The 16,786-nt window shown below is 41.2% G+C and overlaps 1 protein-coding gene across 1 annotated transcript; it reads right to left on the reverse strand.

Annotated features, from left to right (window-relative positions):
- Positions 1 to 3,918: 3,918 nt before the first annotated feature.
- On the reverse strand, positions 3,919 to 5,463 carry LOC147432800 (membrane protein PM19L-like). The gene is made up of 4 exons (XM_086492616.1): positions 5,173 to 5,463; positions 4,686 to 4,860; positions 4,219 to 4,267; positions 3,919 to 4,106 (listed from the first exon to the last, which is right to left on the reverse strand). The coding sequence occupies exons 1-4, from the start codon at positions 5,297 to 5,299 to the stop codon at positions 4,011 to 4,013; spliced, it is 447 nt and encodes a 148-aa protein (XP_086348742.1). The 5' UTR covers positions 5,300 to 5,463; the 3' UTR covers positions 3,919 to 4,010.
- Between the last annotated feature and the right edge of the window lie 11,323 nt (positions 5,464 to 16,786).

The following is a 16,786-nucleotide window of genomic DNA, read 5'->3' on the forward strand; positions in this document are numbered from 1 at the left end:
AGACTCACAAAAGTGCCAGATCACTTCCTATTCTAGACTGACTTGATTGACTGAACCCTGGTCATGCTGTAGCTTGTCCACGGACACATAGGGTTGGATGTGTCACGTGACATCATGTTTTTGTGTTGAAAGTGGTTTCAGGAATTTTCAACCTCGGAGATTCTTGAAGAAGGTAGACGCATGACTATAGACGAAGTTGAAGCATTGCAGATGACTTTGTGTTGCTTTCGGCGCGGCCCAAAGAAGCAAGCGTTGCAGACCTTTATGAAGTTCAAGTATCGCACGACCCACACCTTAGAGTGGGCCGGCGAAGAGTCCTTTCATGGATTCCTGATGTTGTTGGTGATCTCCCCTGACGCCATACAGTTCGGTACCAGTACCTCACTTTGAAAAGGAGAGGATGTCACGTGACACATCCAACCCTATGTGTCCGTGAACAAGCTACAGCATGACCAGGGTTCAGTTCAGTCAAGTCAGTCTAGAATAGGAAGTGATCTGACACTTTTGTGAGTTTGTTCGCAGACCGTGCATGACGAGTCGCTTAGATTAGATGCATATCGTCCGGTTGCACACAACATGATCATCAGCATTCCCATCAGAGTCCATCAGGGGAATTTTACAGTGCATTGAAACGTATTTTCCCTATTATTGACATTTTTCACTTATTTATTATGTGACTTTTGCTGGAAACTAGGTATGGCAATTTTGCTAAGATAATATATAAGCAAACCATAGTGTCCATCATTCGGTTAAAGGTCGCTGGAGCATTGGTAAGCCCAAAAGGCATCACCAAAAACTTGAATAAACCGAAAGTCGTCTGAAAAGCTGTCTTGTAGACATCTCCCGGCGCGATTCGGATCTGATGATATTCGCTCTTCAAATCGATCCTGCTAAAACAAGAGGATCCATGTAGTCGGTTTAGAATATCATCGATTCTAGGAATCGGAAATCTGTTCTTGATGGTGATTTTGTTGAGAGCTCTATGGTCAATGCACATTCTCCAAGATCCGTCTTTCTTCAAAACCAACAACACCGAAGAGCAGTAAGGTGAAGTACTCGGTTGTATAAGACCCTTTTCAAGAGGTCTTTCACTTAGTTCATAATCTCTTCATTGTGGGCTCGGCTCACATGGTAAGGTGGCCGGTTCGGTGGTGTGCTTCCAGGTATCAGATCAATGGTATGATCCTAAGGACGAGCTGGTGGCAACTCGCCTGGTAGGCCCTCTGAAAAGCAACCGGCATGAGTGTGGAGAAAATCCTGGCGTTCTTTATCAAGGTCAAAACATATTCGACCTTCAATCATCATTCAGTTCTCTCCAGAAAATCAAGGAAAGAAGCTGAATTTCATCAAGTACAATCTCTGTGCCCTTCATTTGTCAAAGTCGCTTTCTCAGCTCGATAGTCAACCACGGCATTGTTCTTTTGGTACCAAGGGATTTCGAGGAGGACGTCACAACCTCCCAACGGCATTACGTAGAAGTCCTCGTGCCCTAAACACTCTTGACATTGCAAACAAAATTTGCCAACGATTGGTGTAATGGCATTATCCCGTCCGGGTGCCGCTAGAACTACCTCCGCCTGTGGCCTCAGCCTGTCGGGCGTAATTCCAAATCGAGCTTCCAATTCAAGTGAAAAGAAGTTGGCCTTGGTTCCTCCATCAAAGAAAATGAGGGCTTCCTGTTATTTCACTTTACCCTAGGTGCGGTAAAGTTTGTACTTTCGTCCATCTGATTAGGTTCGGGCCCCACGCAATGTGGTACCGGTTCTATTTTCATCTGCCTTTTCTGCCACATTCCTTTGTTGCTCTAGAACTCTCTGGCCTGTCTTTAGTCTGTTCTTGCTCTGCCTTTTTGGGGCACTTTGCGGAGATGTGCTTATGTTCCTCGCATCCAAAACACTTCCCCTCTTTGAGATAGATAAACCTTTCTCTAAGAGTCTGTCGGGGACGTGTATCTTTCTTTTCTTTGTTCTGGGAACTCTTTCTCTTTCTACTTTCATTATTAGAAGTTTGTTGAGTTCTCTAAGTCAAGATCTCATCAGTGGGGTAAGTCACTTTGCCCGAGTGTATGGCAAAACCCCGTTTATCATGACCCATCAATTCTTGAATAGAATGCGACTTTTGTTCCAAGCAATAGTCTCGGATCTCTGTAGGAAGTCTGTAGCAAAACCGCTCAATCTGTTCCTTAAATGAAGAAGCTGGTAGAAAAGATCGCCAAAATCTCTCGCAATCAGCGTCCAAAGAATCTCCCTTGGTCATCCGAAGATGATTCCAAGCGGTTCGTATATCTCATTCGTACTCTCAAGTCAGCCAAGAAGAAATAAAAAGCCGTTCGAATTTCAACCATTTAACCGGAGCTTCCTTTCTCAGTAGAAGAGTGGACCACCATGTTTGAGCATCACGGAACCTAGAAAAGGATTCAATTCGATTGTCCACCTTCGTTAAATTCTTTGACTTTCTTGCTTTTTTCTTCGAGGAAGTCATATTGGTTGGCTTTATAAAAATGTTTCTTCTTATGTGATCGTCGGAGTCCGAAGTATCTGACAATGAGTCCTCGGTAGAACTGTCAGAAACTGGGCAAAATCTAGGCTTCTTTGCCTTTTTTTTCTTGCCCTTTCCAAAGCAAATCTTTTGGCTTCGCTTGTTCATGTCTTTCTGCGAGTACAGGTTCTGCTTTTCTGCACTAGTCTGTCTTTTCGACTTTACTCCCTACGTGAGAGGAGAAGCAATGGCCACACGCCATCTCGAATAAATCTTATCAATCGAGTAATTCTTCAGGTGTATCACCAATCTCGGGTCCTTGGAGTAAATCAATCTGTTCACACAAATGCCTTATCTCAGTCAGATTCTTCACCAGAACCCATGTGTAATTTGGGAGTTTTAATGGCTTTATGCCGTGTAAGACAGAGCGATGAAGACGGGAGCGCCCCCGATGCGCGATGTATGAAGGGTGGGAGTGGCTAATAAGTCCGGTGTCGGGGCACGAGGATTCTTTCCCTGCGTGCCCTTTGTGCACATGGTTAATGTTTGGTAGGGGCTATCTACCTGCGCATCTGCATGGGTTGTTGGCGAAAAATGGATTCGAGATACACGAAAACAGTACATTATGATATTGGCAATGAGCTTTCTTTATTCAAATGCCAGTTGGGTAAGGAATTTGTAATAATATACTGCAAAAGTATTACACAGAAGATTAAGTATCACATGGGTCGCTTTTGACATACCTTTTACGTAGGATTTGATAGTTGCAAGACACTAAATTTATGTGTTAGGGAATCTGACAGGTTTTGAAGGCATTTGTGGACATGCTTTTTTTTAATGTATGACACTGCGCTACAAATATTAATAAGGGATGTCGTGTCTTTGCATCAAATGCCCCCCTTTAATCCCTACATATGTAACCTTTCTTTGTGGATTTCTCCCTTCCATAACCCCCCTCCCTTACACTTACGTGCTACCATACAATAATTATTAATGAATCCCCCACGAAAATATGACTTTTGTTGTGGAATGAGGTTTAATGGCAAGAAGAGCTGAAAATAATTTCCCTTCCCAGCTAATTAGAGGCACAAATTCTTATCAAAGAAAGGGCGAGTATCACCAAGGCTCTGGTTGCGATGGAAATTCGACATGTAGAAGTTTTGAGTATGGTGTAAAATTTGGATTCATTTCTGTCCTTTTGATGTTCATGAAGATGCCCATGTCTGTTATTGCGTCTATTGTCTGCTCTCAAGTAATGCAAGGACAAAGGTTCAGTTCAGTCTTTTAGTGTTATAACAATTTAGTATTTACAATGTAGACTCCTTCAAATTGGAAAGATATAGGGATGTTGTCATCTATGTAAGTTCTGATAAGTTACTAGTAGTCGTTTCTAACATTAAAAATGGTTTGTGGGCATTTTTGACACCGCGAGGAATGAAGAAAAAGAAAGGAGGGTAGCTCCACGTTATTGCCATCAAGCTCATGCAATTGCCAGCAAGTGCTCCTTTCCATAAAAAAATCAGCGGCAAAAATCAGGAGAATTCTCCAAATGTTTTGCCAAGTCGGAGTGCAATCACATAAAATAGCTGTGTTCCTCCAACGATAATAGCAAAAGATTCCAAAGCTTTCTGCAAAAGCATCAAGTAAGAATTGAACAATCAATTAAGGATTGGACAATGCATCTCTTATTCAATTTTTGAACTAAATTGTGTTTGAGCTGTGAATGTAAGGCAGCCTTACCACTGGTGGGCCTCGGAATTGATTTTCGTTTATTTCCTTTGATGCAAGCCTGCATATTACAAGAAACATACCAAGTTGATTGCATTAATAAGCGATACAACGAATTTTGCGTTGCATAGATCTTCCCACTAAGGTGGCATGGCAACCTTCCTTAATTATGACGAAAATGCACGATTCACAATACACAAGGCTTAATGAGAGAGAATGCTGTTCTGATGCTTGGCATTGGATGCCAACAAGAGCCTACGCCTGCATCTGCAATTGCAAGAGCATATGGTGCATGCAGACAAGAAGATTTTCTGATGATGAATAACTTATTTAAACATTTTGCTCTGTCTGCTAATATATTTCCCGTCTACTACACCGCCCCCGCCCCCAAAAAAAAAGCATACAGGCATGCAGGTGCATTCACTTGTTATTGGCAGAAGCAGGCCTAATGAAATTCATATTGTGATGATGACAATTACCCAAGGGCTTCCCATGAGAGGAGCAGCGCAATAATGGCAATGGCAGCGCTAGCTGTGAAGCTTTCCAAAGTCCACGTATGCACATGATGTAAGCCGCTCAAAACCGATCCCATTCCCACTGCGCCTGCCACCAGTGAAAATATTGCCAAGTATGTTGTCATCTCGCTGGTCGAAACTGCATTTAATTTGCGCGCGCGCGCGCACACAGAGATTAGTCTTGAAAGAGTCCATGGTAGTCTCTCTCTCTCTCTCTCTCTCTCTCTCTGTCACACACACACACACACACACACACACACACACACACACACACACACATAGGTACGTACGTGTAGCGCTAGCACGCAAATGCACATGCACATGTGCGTGCACACACATACATAACTGAAATTTGGGCATACCTTATGTGCTCTCTCTCTCTCTCTCTCTCACACACACACACACACACACACACACACACACACACACGAGGGAGGGAGTGAGAGAGCACCCGGGTCAAGGGCGCCATTGATGGAGAGGTTCATGACATAGCCAGCAAGTGCAAGGAGGATCATGTAGACGCAGAAGTTGAGGATGAGCAGGCCCAACGTAGCAGCACGCGGTAAGCCTCCCGCCATTTCTGTACTACACGCTTCCTACTTCTCTCTCTCTCTCTCTCTCTCTCTCTCCTTGTCCAGCATCCAAATCAGAGTAGTGCTACTGCTCGCCCGCGCGTGAGCATCCGAGCGTGTTACACTCTTTTGGGTTAGTCGTGATTTGGAACGTCTTTACGCCCCTCCATATCCACCTACACACACGCTAGCCCAATCTTGCAAAGGTGCAGCAAAGCCTCTTCCGAATGCCATGTTTTTGCTAATTAAAGTAAGAAACGTTAATAAAGTTAAGATAGCCCGTTTTTTTTTTTTTCTTTTCCCCCTTTTTTGCAAAACTCACAATGGTGAGTAATACATTGTGAGTAAATTGTATTAGTAACACCAAAAAAATTTACAACTTCTAGTCATGCTCGTGCCGAGCCATAGTAACCATAGGTACATTGATTGTCAGGGGAGCCACCCCATGACTCTTAAGAGGACACTAGAAAAACTTGGTTGAGCAAGGGGCAAACCTTGACCCGAGCATGGATCCATATACCTAGCCATGTCAGTTAGTCAAAGCGGCCCGTTCCACTCATCATAGTTCTTTCATTTCGTTACCTTGCTTTCTTGTAATATCTCTGTGAACTTAGCCGTTTTCAGGGTGTTCTCGAAGACTCAACCGTCCTTGGCCTTCCACACATGTTTGAAGTAGCAAAATCTAACAACTTGCGTGTTGACAAGCAACCCTTGGCTTTTGAACACCTTCCCACCCAGGAAGAGATCGATCTTGCAAAACTCTATCTTCCAATCCTTTTGCAAATCTTTCCTATGCCACAAATCGTCGGGCACTTCTTGAATACGTGAGGGAGCTCCTCATATGTATTGGAAGCATCTAGTTGACCCAATCCCTCTAGCTTGACCGTTCATGCCAAATAGGTAAGGCTCCCCATAGCACCGTCCATAGGAAAGGCTTCATCTCAAGTGGCCAATGTGGGTACCATATATTCTTTGTAATTGTCACCCATCTTGATTCTAGCCATTGCTTACCCCACTACCTGTTCAAGGGGGAAAACCAATCTTTCGAGATCATAAGGATGTTATACATGTTCTTGGTTTGTGGTTTAAGAAAACGTATGTTCGTGGGTCAACGCCATGCTTTTCATTTGAAACTGGACTTGTCGGCATGTAGCCAATATCTATATAGCTGTTCTATAACTCTATTTCCCAACAATCTTTTTGTCCCAATGAGGTGGTGAAATTGGGAGGCCAGTTGGTTTGCTCCTTTCCAGCTATTGTTGCTGATGTCCCAAAATTGGCAAAGTTGTTTAAGACCTTTGTTATTGATTTTTCTGGCAACCTCCCTCCAAAATGGGTTCAATAGGATGCTTCTCGCCTCCCAAAAAATTCTAAAAACAATATTTTTTCTTGGTGATATGTGCATGAGAGAGAGAGAGAGAGAGAGAGAGAGAGAGAGAGAGAGAGAGAGAGAGAGAGAGTTCCACAGGGTCTTTAATGGATACCCCATCATGTAATCAACAACGGAGGGTTGAGCGCAGGGATCTCGAGGGAGTCCGACATGAAGCAAAGGGTCAACGCAATGGGTGGTGTGAGAGATTTAAAAGCAGGACGTGCACGTTGGTAGCTCAGTGCCTTGACCAGGTATGCGCTCCCTTTCGGTGTCAGCAATGTATGAACACTTAACTTATAAAGTAAACCTATGTGGGAAAAAGTAAATTAGGACCACAAAAATAAGCTCGAACTCGCTCAAACAAAATCTGATGGTTGAATTTGTCTTGTATCTCCCACGTGTAGGTGGTCCTGGTCGATCCCATGATGGGGTCTTCATTAAAGACCCCTAGGCTTTAGCGCTGAAGAGAGGGGTGGGGGGAGGGGTTCTTAGGTGGTGGTGGTTATGCGAGGGCTTAGTTATCCGTTTGGGTAATTGAGGCTACTGAGCCTCTTGCACATTGAATGAGCGATAACTGAGCCATGGTCACAGTCACGTGCGAGCATAGTTTTCGGTGATTACATGCATGTGGCAGTCAACAAAGGCTACATGGAGGATATTACCTTTGTTAGCAAGAGAGAAGAGAGAGGATCTAGAGAGAGAACATTGATTCCTTTGAAAGGTGCCTGCACTAAATGTATTACAAACCCTCCCAATGCAACTGTGCCAAAATCGACATAGCTACAAAAGCCTATGCTCTGTAGTACTGAGCTGGCTCAATAGGATACGCGTGACCACATTGTGGCTCAATTATCTGCATGAGTTAGTGATAACTCGTGATCACCAGCTTATAAAGAAATGTGTGAAAAGGTAAAGAAAATGGTCTTAGTTTTTTCAATTTCAAGATGTAGTACTAAAGAGAAAACAATGATTTCAAGGTATGTACTTTAAACCCATCATTGTCTTATCTCTAATGTCTTTTTTTTTGGGCAAACTCACAATTGTGAGTGATTGTATTAGAAAGAAAATAGAAAATTACAAATCAATCTCAAGCCCAGGCCGAGCCTTGAGAGGCGGATATTACATTAGACTTTACAACATAAAGGCTTTGATCGAATGGCTTGTGCTGCTCAAATCCAATCATCCGAGTCATGAATTTTACTTGTCGTATATATCAATTCTTTGCTTTCTTGAATAATTAATGAGAAACTGGCCACAGAAACTTCATTATTGAAGACACGACAGTTCCTGACCTTCCAGTTATTGTAGAAGAAGCAAAATCTAACAATTTGGGTATAGATAAGAAGGGCAGGACTTCGAAAGCGTTTTCCTAAGAGAAAGATCCTTCTTGAAGAAACCAAGCTTCCACGTTCTTTGAATCCATTTGCACACCTTCCTTGCCAAACCTCTTATGGTTGGACATTCCATAAAAAGGTATGACAGGTCTTCACTAGCCCCCTGGTAGCCATAGCATCTATCGGATCCTATACATCATGCCTGAATCTTGACACCCGTTAGCAGGGCTCCCCAAAGCACCTTCCATAAAAACACCTTCATGAAGTGGGGCCATTGTGGCTTCCAAATGTTTAAGGTGACCTCAGTCCACCGAGCTTATGTCCACTCTATCTTCCATTGTTTGTTTAAGGGGGTAAACCAATCGTTCTTGTGCATGAGCTCCTGATATATGATCTTGGCTTGGGGTTTGAAAAAAGACCTACCTTTGGGCCATTTCTAGGTTTTCCACTCAAACGTAGAGTCTTGAATTGACATTAGACCGTTGTTCAGGCCTTCAAGAACTCTACAGACAAGCATCTTCTCTTCTTATCTCTAATGCTAAAAGACCCGCCCAAACACTACGGCTTTTTTAACTGGCACGCCAAAAGGACATGTTTAAGTTAGGTCAGGACAATTTCTCTAAAATAGAAGAAAAATGTAAAAGTGACGAGTGATAGTAAAGTCAAAAGTCATTGTACTCTCTATACATCAAGTGTATGCTTTTTGGCAAGTTAAAACATGCCATAGAGGAGCTTTAACTAGAATTCACACTACATGAGTGAGATTCACACTTCCGTCAGTGGAGTGGCTACCTTTAAGGGCAAAATAAAAAAAGTTATTGAGAAGCAAGTATGATCAATATTGAAAAATCAAAACAAAAGAAAAATCCTTCATCCACCGTTGCACTTAAACTGCACAACAAATCCTTTTATATCCCCAGAATAATAAACTTATTCTGTCATTTCGATCATAGTCCTTGAATGAAAGTCTACCAAAAACAAAATGGCCCAGACAAGAAAATGTTACACGTGGAATCCCTCACAACCCAATGTTCCCTACATTTTGTTCCAACTACTGTGGAACATCACCTAACATATACAATTTCACCACTCATTTGTCATAGCCAAACCCAACTGAAGACTCTCACCACCTCCGACGATGGTGCCACCGCGGAGAGGAAGAGGAGACTTTGGAATGTATGCATGCGTTGTCGTGCTGTGACACGTACATAGTGGGAACGCATGCTACAAGATCTATCTTGTATTTTTTTAGATACATAATTATATTTCCTATAGTGTACATATGCATATTTAAGTATAATAATAAGCCTTCTATCTCATCCTATTATTTTTCTCAAGGGTAACCTATCCTTACTTTACCATCATAAAATACTATGGGAAAAGCATCAATAGCTTCGCCTTTTTAACTTGGGGCAAAAAGCATGGATTCTTTATTTCTACTATTTCATTATCATCTCACACCCTAGCTAGATCCTATATCTAGGGTAAACTCCAATATATATATATTCTATGTATTTTTTATACTTTTCTTATATTTCTTTTTAAATAGCTACAAGGAGAGAATCAAATCCTAGTGGGACACTAGGTGGCATGATTTCAAAGATACACTTATTTTAATGCATTATTGCAAGCATGATTACAAAACTTTGTGAAGGAGCAATGTCATGCTTTCATATGGCATGAGGTGTCCTTTAGAATTAAATGAAAGTCTAGGCTAAGGAGACCACATGAAGACTTTTGCTGCCATAAATGGACCCTATATGAATTTTTTACACAAGGTTCCAATCCGAATTGGAAAACGATTTTAAAATGAAAATCGTAGCTAATGAGCTGAAGGTTCTGGCCATATTTTTACTTTTTTATTTGGAGCCACGGTTGAGGAGTTATGATCAGAATACTGGACCCCAGTCTGCCCACATCATGCAGGGACATCTCATTTCCAACTTTTTCAGTTTCTATTCACACTGGCTCCTCTCTTCTTGTGTAAACCTTTAGGGGCTCCCTTCACCTATAAAAGGGGACCTCTTCTTCCTTGAAAAGGAACTCAAGCATTCAAACCATTGATGAGAGGAATTCATGAGGGAGTGAGTAGTAATGCCTAATTGTACTGAGCCATTAACATAAGCCCAAGCCTACACTTTTTCCTAGAAGAAGACTAGCCTTCTTGCAACAAGCTACCCTTGGAAGATCAACTCTAATCAAAGAAGGTCTTACACTTGGTGTATCAATCAAAGTGGAATTCTCCACTCTTCTTCTCTCTCCATCAATAATGGTGTCCAAGGGTTTGTCAAGTAAGATGTGTTCTACATCGATGTTTTCTTGATTTCTTGTTGTTTTCTTTTTCATCTCTAATCCAACATATATATATATATATATATATATATCTAATCTCATCTCTTTAACCAAATCTATCTCTTTCACTCTTAGTAATTCATCCTCTCTACAAATTTTAGGTTCTCCTTGCTACAGGTACATCTCTCCCCGCAGTATTCTTATTGCCTACGGGCAAGAATAGGGCTTGGGAGGAAAACTTCTCATCTCTTCTCTTCTCTTCTCTCATATCTACATTTCTCACATACTATCTTAGATGAATAACCCACATGATGATAATTTCTATCGCTTTCACTCTGTACGATCTATTAGAATTTACGTATGGATTAGCCGTAAAATACACTTTCAACAACGTATAGTGTTTCTCTTTGGCCCAGAAAGGCCCAATGAAATACTTCTATCACCAGATCCCATCATACTACCTCTCATAGACTATAACTTTTCTTTTGACGTAAGCGTAGTTATCTTGCTATGAACCAAGAGGATTTGTACACACAATTAATCCCAATCACTAGACAAAATATATATATTATGGTAAGCACAAAACTACAATTCCAAAGAACAATTCGTAGCCTATTTGGCCAGCCAAGATTGAATGCCATTAACTCATCTGTTAACCCTTTCATATTACCCATGATACGATATGACCATAGCCTTGATGTTTTCATCTTTGTGTTATTTTGACATTTTCTTTTGTGTTCTTTCTTTGTGCGTGTGAGTGCAAGAGAGAATGGGTGGGCTTCTTTGATTGTACTTCTTTCCAAACCCTAGTCTTCAAGGCATCTATGGTTTAACTCGTTCATATAGTTTTTGTCGAGTTCTCTCACAAACTCTCACAGGCATAAGCCCGGTGCTTTCCTGGCAAGACCGCAAATTTCTCGACATATTTTTGGTGAACCCGACGCGAAACTGCCAGGGTGAGAGTTTGTGGATAACCATGGGTGCATGTTGAGCAACAGGATATGCATTTTGACCCAACAACAATGCAAATGTTTCAAGCATTTGCAATGTTCATGCAACAACAACATGCCACTGAAAGAAGGGAGATTTCAGCAACGAAGGCCATACAAGCGGTCGTCAACAGAATGGATCAATTCAATGGCAAAGATGTAACCAAGTACTTACGCGAGTATGTGAAGGAGATGGAGCTGCATCGCGTGTCAGAAGGTGAGATGATTCAAAGCTTTGAGCTAGTTGTTGCTCCAGAAATTAGGGAGCATGTTAGGGAAATTAAAGATGGACATGGGAGAAATTGGGAAGAACTCAAAGTAGCTTTAAAGGAGGAATATTTCATGGAGGACTCTGAGAGAGTGACCAAAAGGACATTCTTAGAATGGGTAGTCAAGCCAAAGCAAGGACTATCAATAACAGAACTACTTAGGGAATTTGAGCGGCGCTATGCACAACTCACAAGGACAAAAAGGGCCACACTAGATGCAGAGAAGACAGATCTTTTCTTACAAGCTGCAAGTAAAGAGTTTCAAGAAAATTTGGAGCTTCTTCTTGAAGATAAAGATGTTGAGCAAGGACTAAAGACCGACTGGAATGAGGTTGAAGGTGCTGTCTCACTGCTTGCCAAACGACAAAGAAGAAGGGACAAGATGGTACTAAACACTACAAGTCCTTCCACCTCAACTCCTGACAAAATGGTAAAGCCTACTTTTATCGCTCCTAAGTTTGATGAGTCCATGCTAGATGAGCTTGTGAAGGGAATGCGTGACTTGAAGGTGAAGCTTGCAAAGCTTGAAGAAAAAGGCCAACCATCAGGGCCACTTCCTAGGCAAAGACAACAGCCCAAAGAAGGGTTTGTTAATAGATGTATTTGGTGTGATAGTACAGACCATGTAAGAAGGGATTATGATGATTTTAGTGATGCTTTGTCAAAAGATGTTGTCTTTTTTAAGGATGGTAAAATCCACTTAAGATAGACAGGTCTACCCTTGAGAACTAACTTTGGGAAGGGGGGAATGCAAACCTTAGTTGAAGATATGGCAACTAAACATGCCACCTCTTCAGTTGAGGCAGCTACTTATGGAGTAAAAATTGAGCATTTTTGTGATGAAGAGGTGACCATCATGGTCAAATTTTGCCAAATGTCATGCAATTAGCTAAAAAGGGAAAGCTTACAAATGAGATTCTACATGAAGCAGATGATTGCATACGTCTAGAAACAGGATGGAATGATCCGGTGGACTCATTGTCAGTGCATGCCTACATTACAAAATGCCAACAAAATGAGGCAATTGTAGAAGAGAAGCGCAGAGGTGAGAATGCTGATGAAGGACCATCAAAAAGAGCTTCTAGAACTGGGGGAAGAAGTGACTCAATTCCTTCTCAAACACCCTCAACAAAAGGAGCATCTCCACCTGAAGTACTCATGGAGGAGTCTACAACAGGAAAGAAGAAAGAGCCAACGAAAGGCAAGACAAAAGGCCCAACTTATAAACTACAATCTGATATTGAGGTTGCTACAGATTTAAAGAAAGTCTTGGAGGAAAGGATCTTGAATAGCAAGATTGAGTTTACTCTGGGAGAAGTTCTTGGCATTGCAAAGCGTGAATTCCATGAGGAGATCATTGACATCATCAAGAGGAGGAGGCAAACCCTTGCTGAAGTTTCTCGTCCACAGGTTGAAGGGTAAACCTCAAAGACACAAGGGATGCAACTGCAAAATAAGGAGAATGATGGAGCTGTGGTAGGATGCTACCAATCTAGTAGGAGAGTGAAGCAAGTGTATTTCTCAAATGATGATGAAGAAGTTGAAGATATTCCTAGGAGTTACTATTCACGAAGTCATTGGGCAAGGGCTACTACAGAAACTTTGGTCAAGGTAGATGATCTTGAAGAGCCATTTGTTGCCTTGATTGACCATGGTTCAGAAATAAACATAATGTCAAAGAGTCTCTACAACAAGTGCAAATGGCCGATGGACACAGATCATGGCTGGATGGTAAATGTGGCAAACAATTCATCCGGTGAATTGTATGCAACATGTCCAGGTGTGAAGGTAACAATAGGTGATGTAAAGATTGACCAAAACTTCTTTGTACAGGATACATCTTCATATCATCTCATCCTTGGACAACCCTACATTGTGGGAGTTCGAATGGAAACAAAGGTAATGGACGATGGTTCAGCATATGCTAGAATACGTAGCAAAGATGGTAAACGAGCTGTCCAATTTCTCACAGTCTGTGTAAACCATGAAAGAAATCGTGACAACCTCAGAGAACATCCTCTACCAAAAGTAAGCAAAGAGTTTCATGATCATAGAGAAATGATGGGTTTTGGCCAAGTACCATTGTAAAGCGGGATTGCAGTGGTACAGAAAGAAAAAGGGTCTCGCCTGATCCAAAAATAGGTGAAACTTTCTCGATGAGCTGCATGGTAACAAGGAATGGATCAGTATGTTTTACAAAACTTGAAGATTTGAAGAGATATGAGAAGCAATATGTGCATAATGTACAAATAGGCATGAAAAAGAGTGGGTTGCTAAAGCCTACTGAAAATGTTTTGGGTTTGTGTGAACAAGTTTCTTTTGTAGATACTATGGGTGAGCTTGATGCTATAATGAGGTCTAGTTTGCATCTTGAAAATGAAGTTGTGGAAGTTTGCTCTATGGAAATGTATCAACTAATAGAAGCCTTTAAAGAAAGCCAAACAGTTGGCCCAGAAGTCCATGTTGAAACTAAATACAAGAGTGTAGCAAAGAAGGTGAAACCAGTAGCTTCACCCTTACCACCTAACAACAGGGAAAAGATTGAACAGGCTTCTTTACAACCAAGTTTGCGGAATCCTAAAAAGATCGGGCATACCTTCACAAAGGAGTCTTTTCAAGAGTTGCAGATTGGTTGCGAGGAGTTTCTAACATAGGAGGAGACAAAGTGCTTCAAAGAAATGCTTTCAAAGCATGGTAAGGCTTTTGCATTTGAGCCACATGAGATAGGATGTGTTGATCCTTATATTGTAGCTCCTATGGTAATTTTCACAATACCTCATGTGCCTTGGAATCTGCGGCCTATTCCGGTTCCAAAGGCTCATTTGCCAAAGTTAGTAGAGCTACTGAATGAGAAAATCAAAATGGGAATCTTGGAGCCTTCTTGTGCTCCATACTCAAACAGGTGGTTCACAGTTCCAAAGAAGAATGGTTCTCTACGCTTCATCCAAGATATGCAACCAGTGAACAAAGTGACAATTAGAAATGTAGGTACAGGTCCAATTGTGGATGAATTTGCAGAGGCGTTTGTAGGGAGGGCAATCTACTCAATGGGGGATCTCTACTCAGGGTATTATCAATTTCAGCTTGCAATCGAAAGTAGAGACTTGACAACCATGAGGACACCTTTGGGTTTGGTAAGGATGTGTACCTTGCCAGAGGGAGCAACCAACTCGGTTGCACATATGATGAATGGGATGAATAAGGTCTTACGTGACTTTATTCCTCAAATCACAATGCCTTTCATTGATGATTTGCCTATCAAAGGATGTGAAGAAAGTGACAAAGATGAAGCTTTGGATCTCAAGGGATGTCGCAGGTTTGTGGTAAATCACATAAATGATTGTGATAAAATTTTGTCTAGGTTGGAAGAAGTGAATCTCACATTGTCAGGGAAAAAGTCTATGTTTGGTGTCAAAGAAGTGCTCATTGTGGGGCACATGTGCGGGCCATATGGTAGGAAACCTTGTCCATCAAAGGTAGATGCCATCCAAAGAATGAAAGAAACATGCACTAGCATCACTGAAGTTAGAAGGTTTCTGGGAGCATGTGTCTTCTATGTTATTTGGATTCCACATTATGCACATGTAGCTGATCCTCTTTATCAGCTGCTTAGAAAGAATCAAAAGTTTAAATGGACAGAAGCACATGTAAAATCCATGAAAAAGCTAAAGGAGTTACTCCAGTCAGCAACGACTTTGAGAAAGGTAGACTATGAGTGTCAAAGGCTAGTGATTGTGACAGTAGATACCAGTCCTATAGGGATTGGATAGGCAATAGGGCAAGATGACAAAGAAGGACACAGGTATGTGGTAAGATTTGGAGCAAAGGTACTAAGTGCTCGTCAAAGAAACTATCCACAGATAAAGAGAGAGTTATGGGGTATGGTTACAGCCTTGAAAAGTGGGAAAGAGTACCTAATTGGTGCATGTGTGGTTGTAGAAACAAATTGTCTACCACTTCTTGGGATGATTACAAGCTGCTCAACACCAGACATTGCTATGTTGCGGTGGATTGCCTACATTAAGTCCTTAAATCCCGAGTTTAAGCACATTGCAGGTAAAGACATTACAGTGGCAGATATGCTATCAAGGGCAAGGTATGAAGATGAGTCACAAATGATTGATGAGGGAGATGATGTAGGCACAAAATTCTATTCTATCTCTCATGTCAAAGGTAACAATGTTTGCATGACTAATTCACTTGAATTGTTCTTGAAAGATCTTTATGAAGGTGATTGGCTTTCTATTGGAAGGTACTTGAGTACTCTAACAAAACAAGATGATTGGTCTGAACAAGAATTCAAGAGGATACGCAGGAAAGCATATGGGTACTTTTTAAGGGATGGTTACTTGTGGAAGCATCCTAAACAAAAGGGTGCTACACCACAACGGGTTATATGTAAAAAAGAGACTCAAGTAAAGCTCATGCAAGAGTTTCATGAGAGTCTATGGGCTGGACACAGGGGTGTGTGGGCAACCTTCTCCAAGTTGAAAGAAAAATACTGGTGGAAGGGTATGTATAAAGATGTATCTCAGTTTGTAGAGTCATGTGTAACTTGTCAAATGTATTCAAATGTTCGACATCGTGATGGATTGCACCCTACATATCCACTAGCCATGCACTATAAATGGGTAGGATTAAAATGTTTAAGAGAAGAGAAGACAATGATCTAGAAGATATTGATGAGGAAGAAGAGAAAAACACAGATGAAGATCAAAGTGAACATGAAGCTCTGGAATCATCCAGTTAAGAAGAAGACAAGAAAGATGTACAAGAGGTCTATTCTTACAAAGAGACAATGTGGCACATACCGGAGGATGTGCAGGTTTAGAGGGGGTGGATGTCGTGTTGTGACACGTACATAGTGAGAACGCATGCTACAAGATCTATCTTGTATTTTTTTAGATACATAATTATATTTCCTATACTGTACATATGTATATTTAAGTATAATAATAAGCCTTCTATCTCATCCTATTATTTTTCTCAAGGGTAACCTATCCTTACTTTACCATCATAAAATACTATGGGAAAAGCATCAATAGCTTCGCCTTTTTAACTTGGGGCAAAAAGCATTGATTCTTTATTTCTACTATTTCATTATCATCTCACACCCTAGCTAGATCCTATATCTAGGGTAAACTCCAATATATATATATTCTATGTATTTTTTATACTTTTCTTATATTTCTTTTTAAATAGTTACAAGGAGAGAATCAAATCCTAGTGGGACACTA

The sequence above is a fragment of the Adiantum capillus-veneris genome, chromosome 20 (assembly GCF_014529385.1).
Source record: "Adiantum capillus-veneris isolate H3 chromosome 20, ASM1452938v2, whole genome shotgun sequence".
Taxonomy (NCBI): Eukaryota; Viridiplantae; Streptophyta; class Polypodiopsida; order Polypodiales; family Pteridaceae; genus Adiantum; species Adiantum capillus-veneris.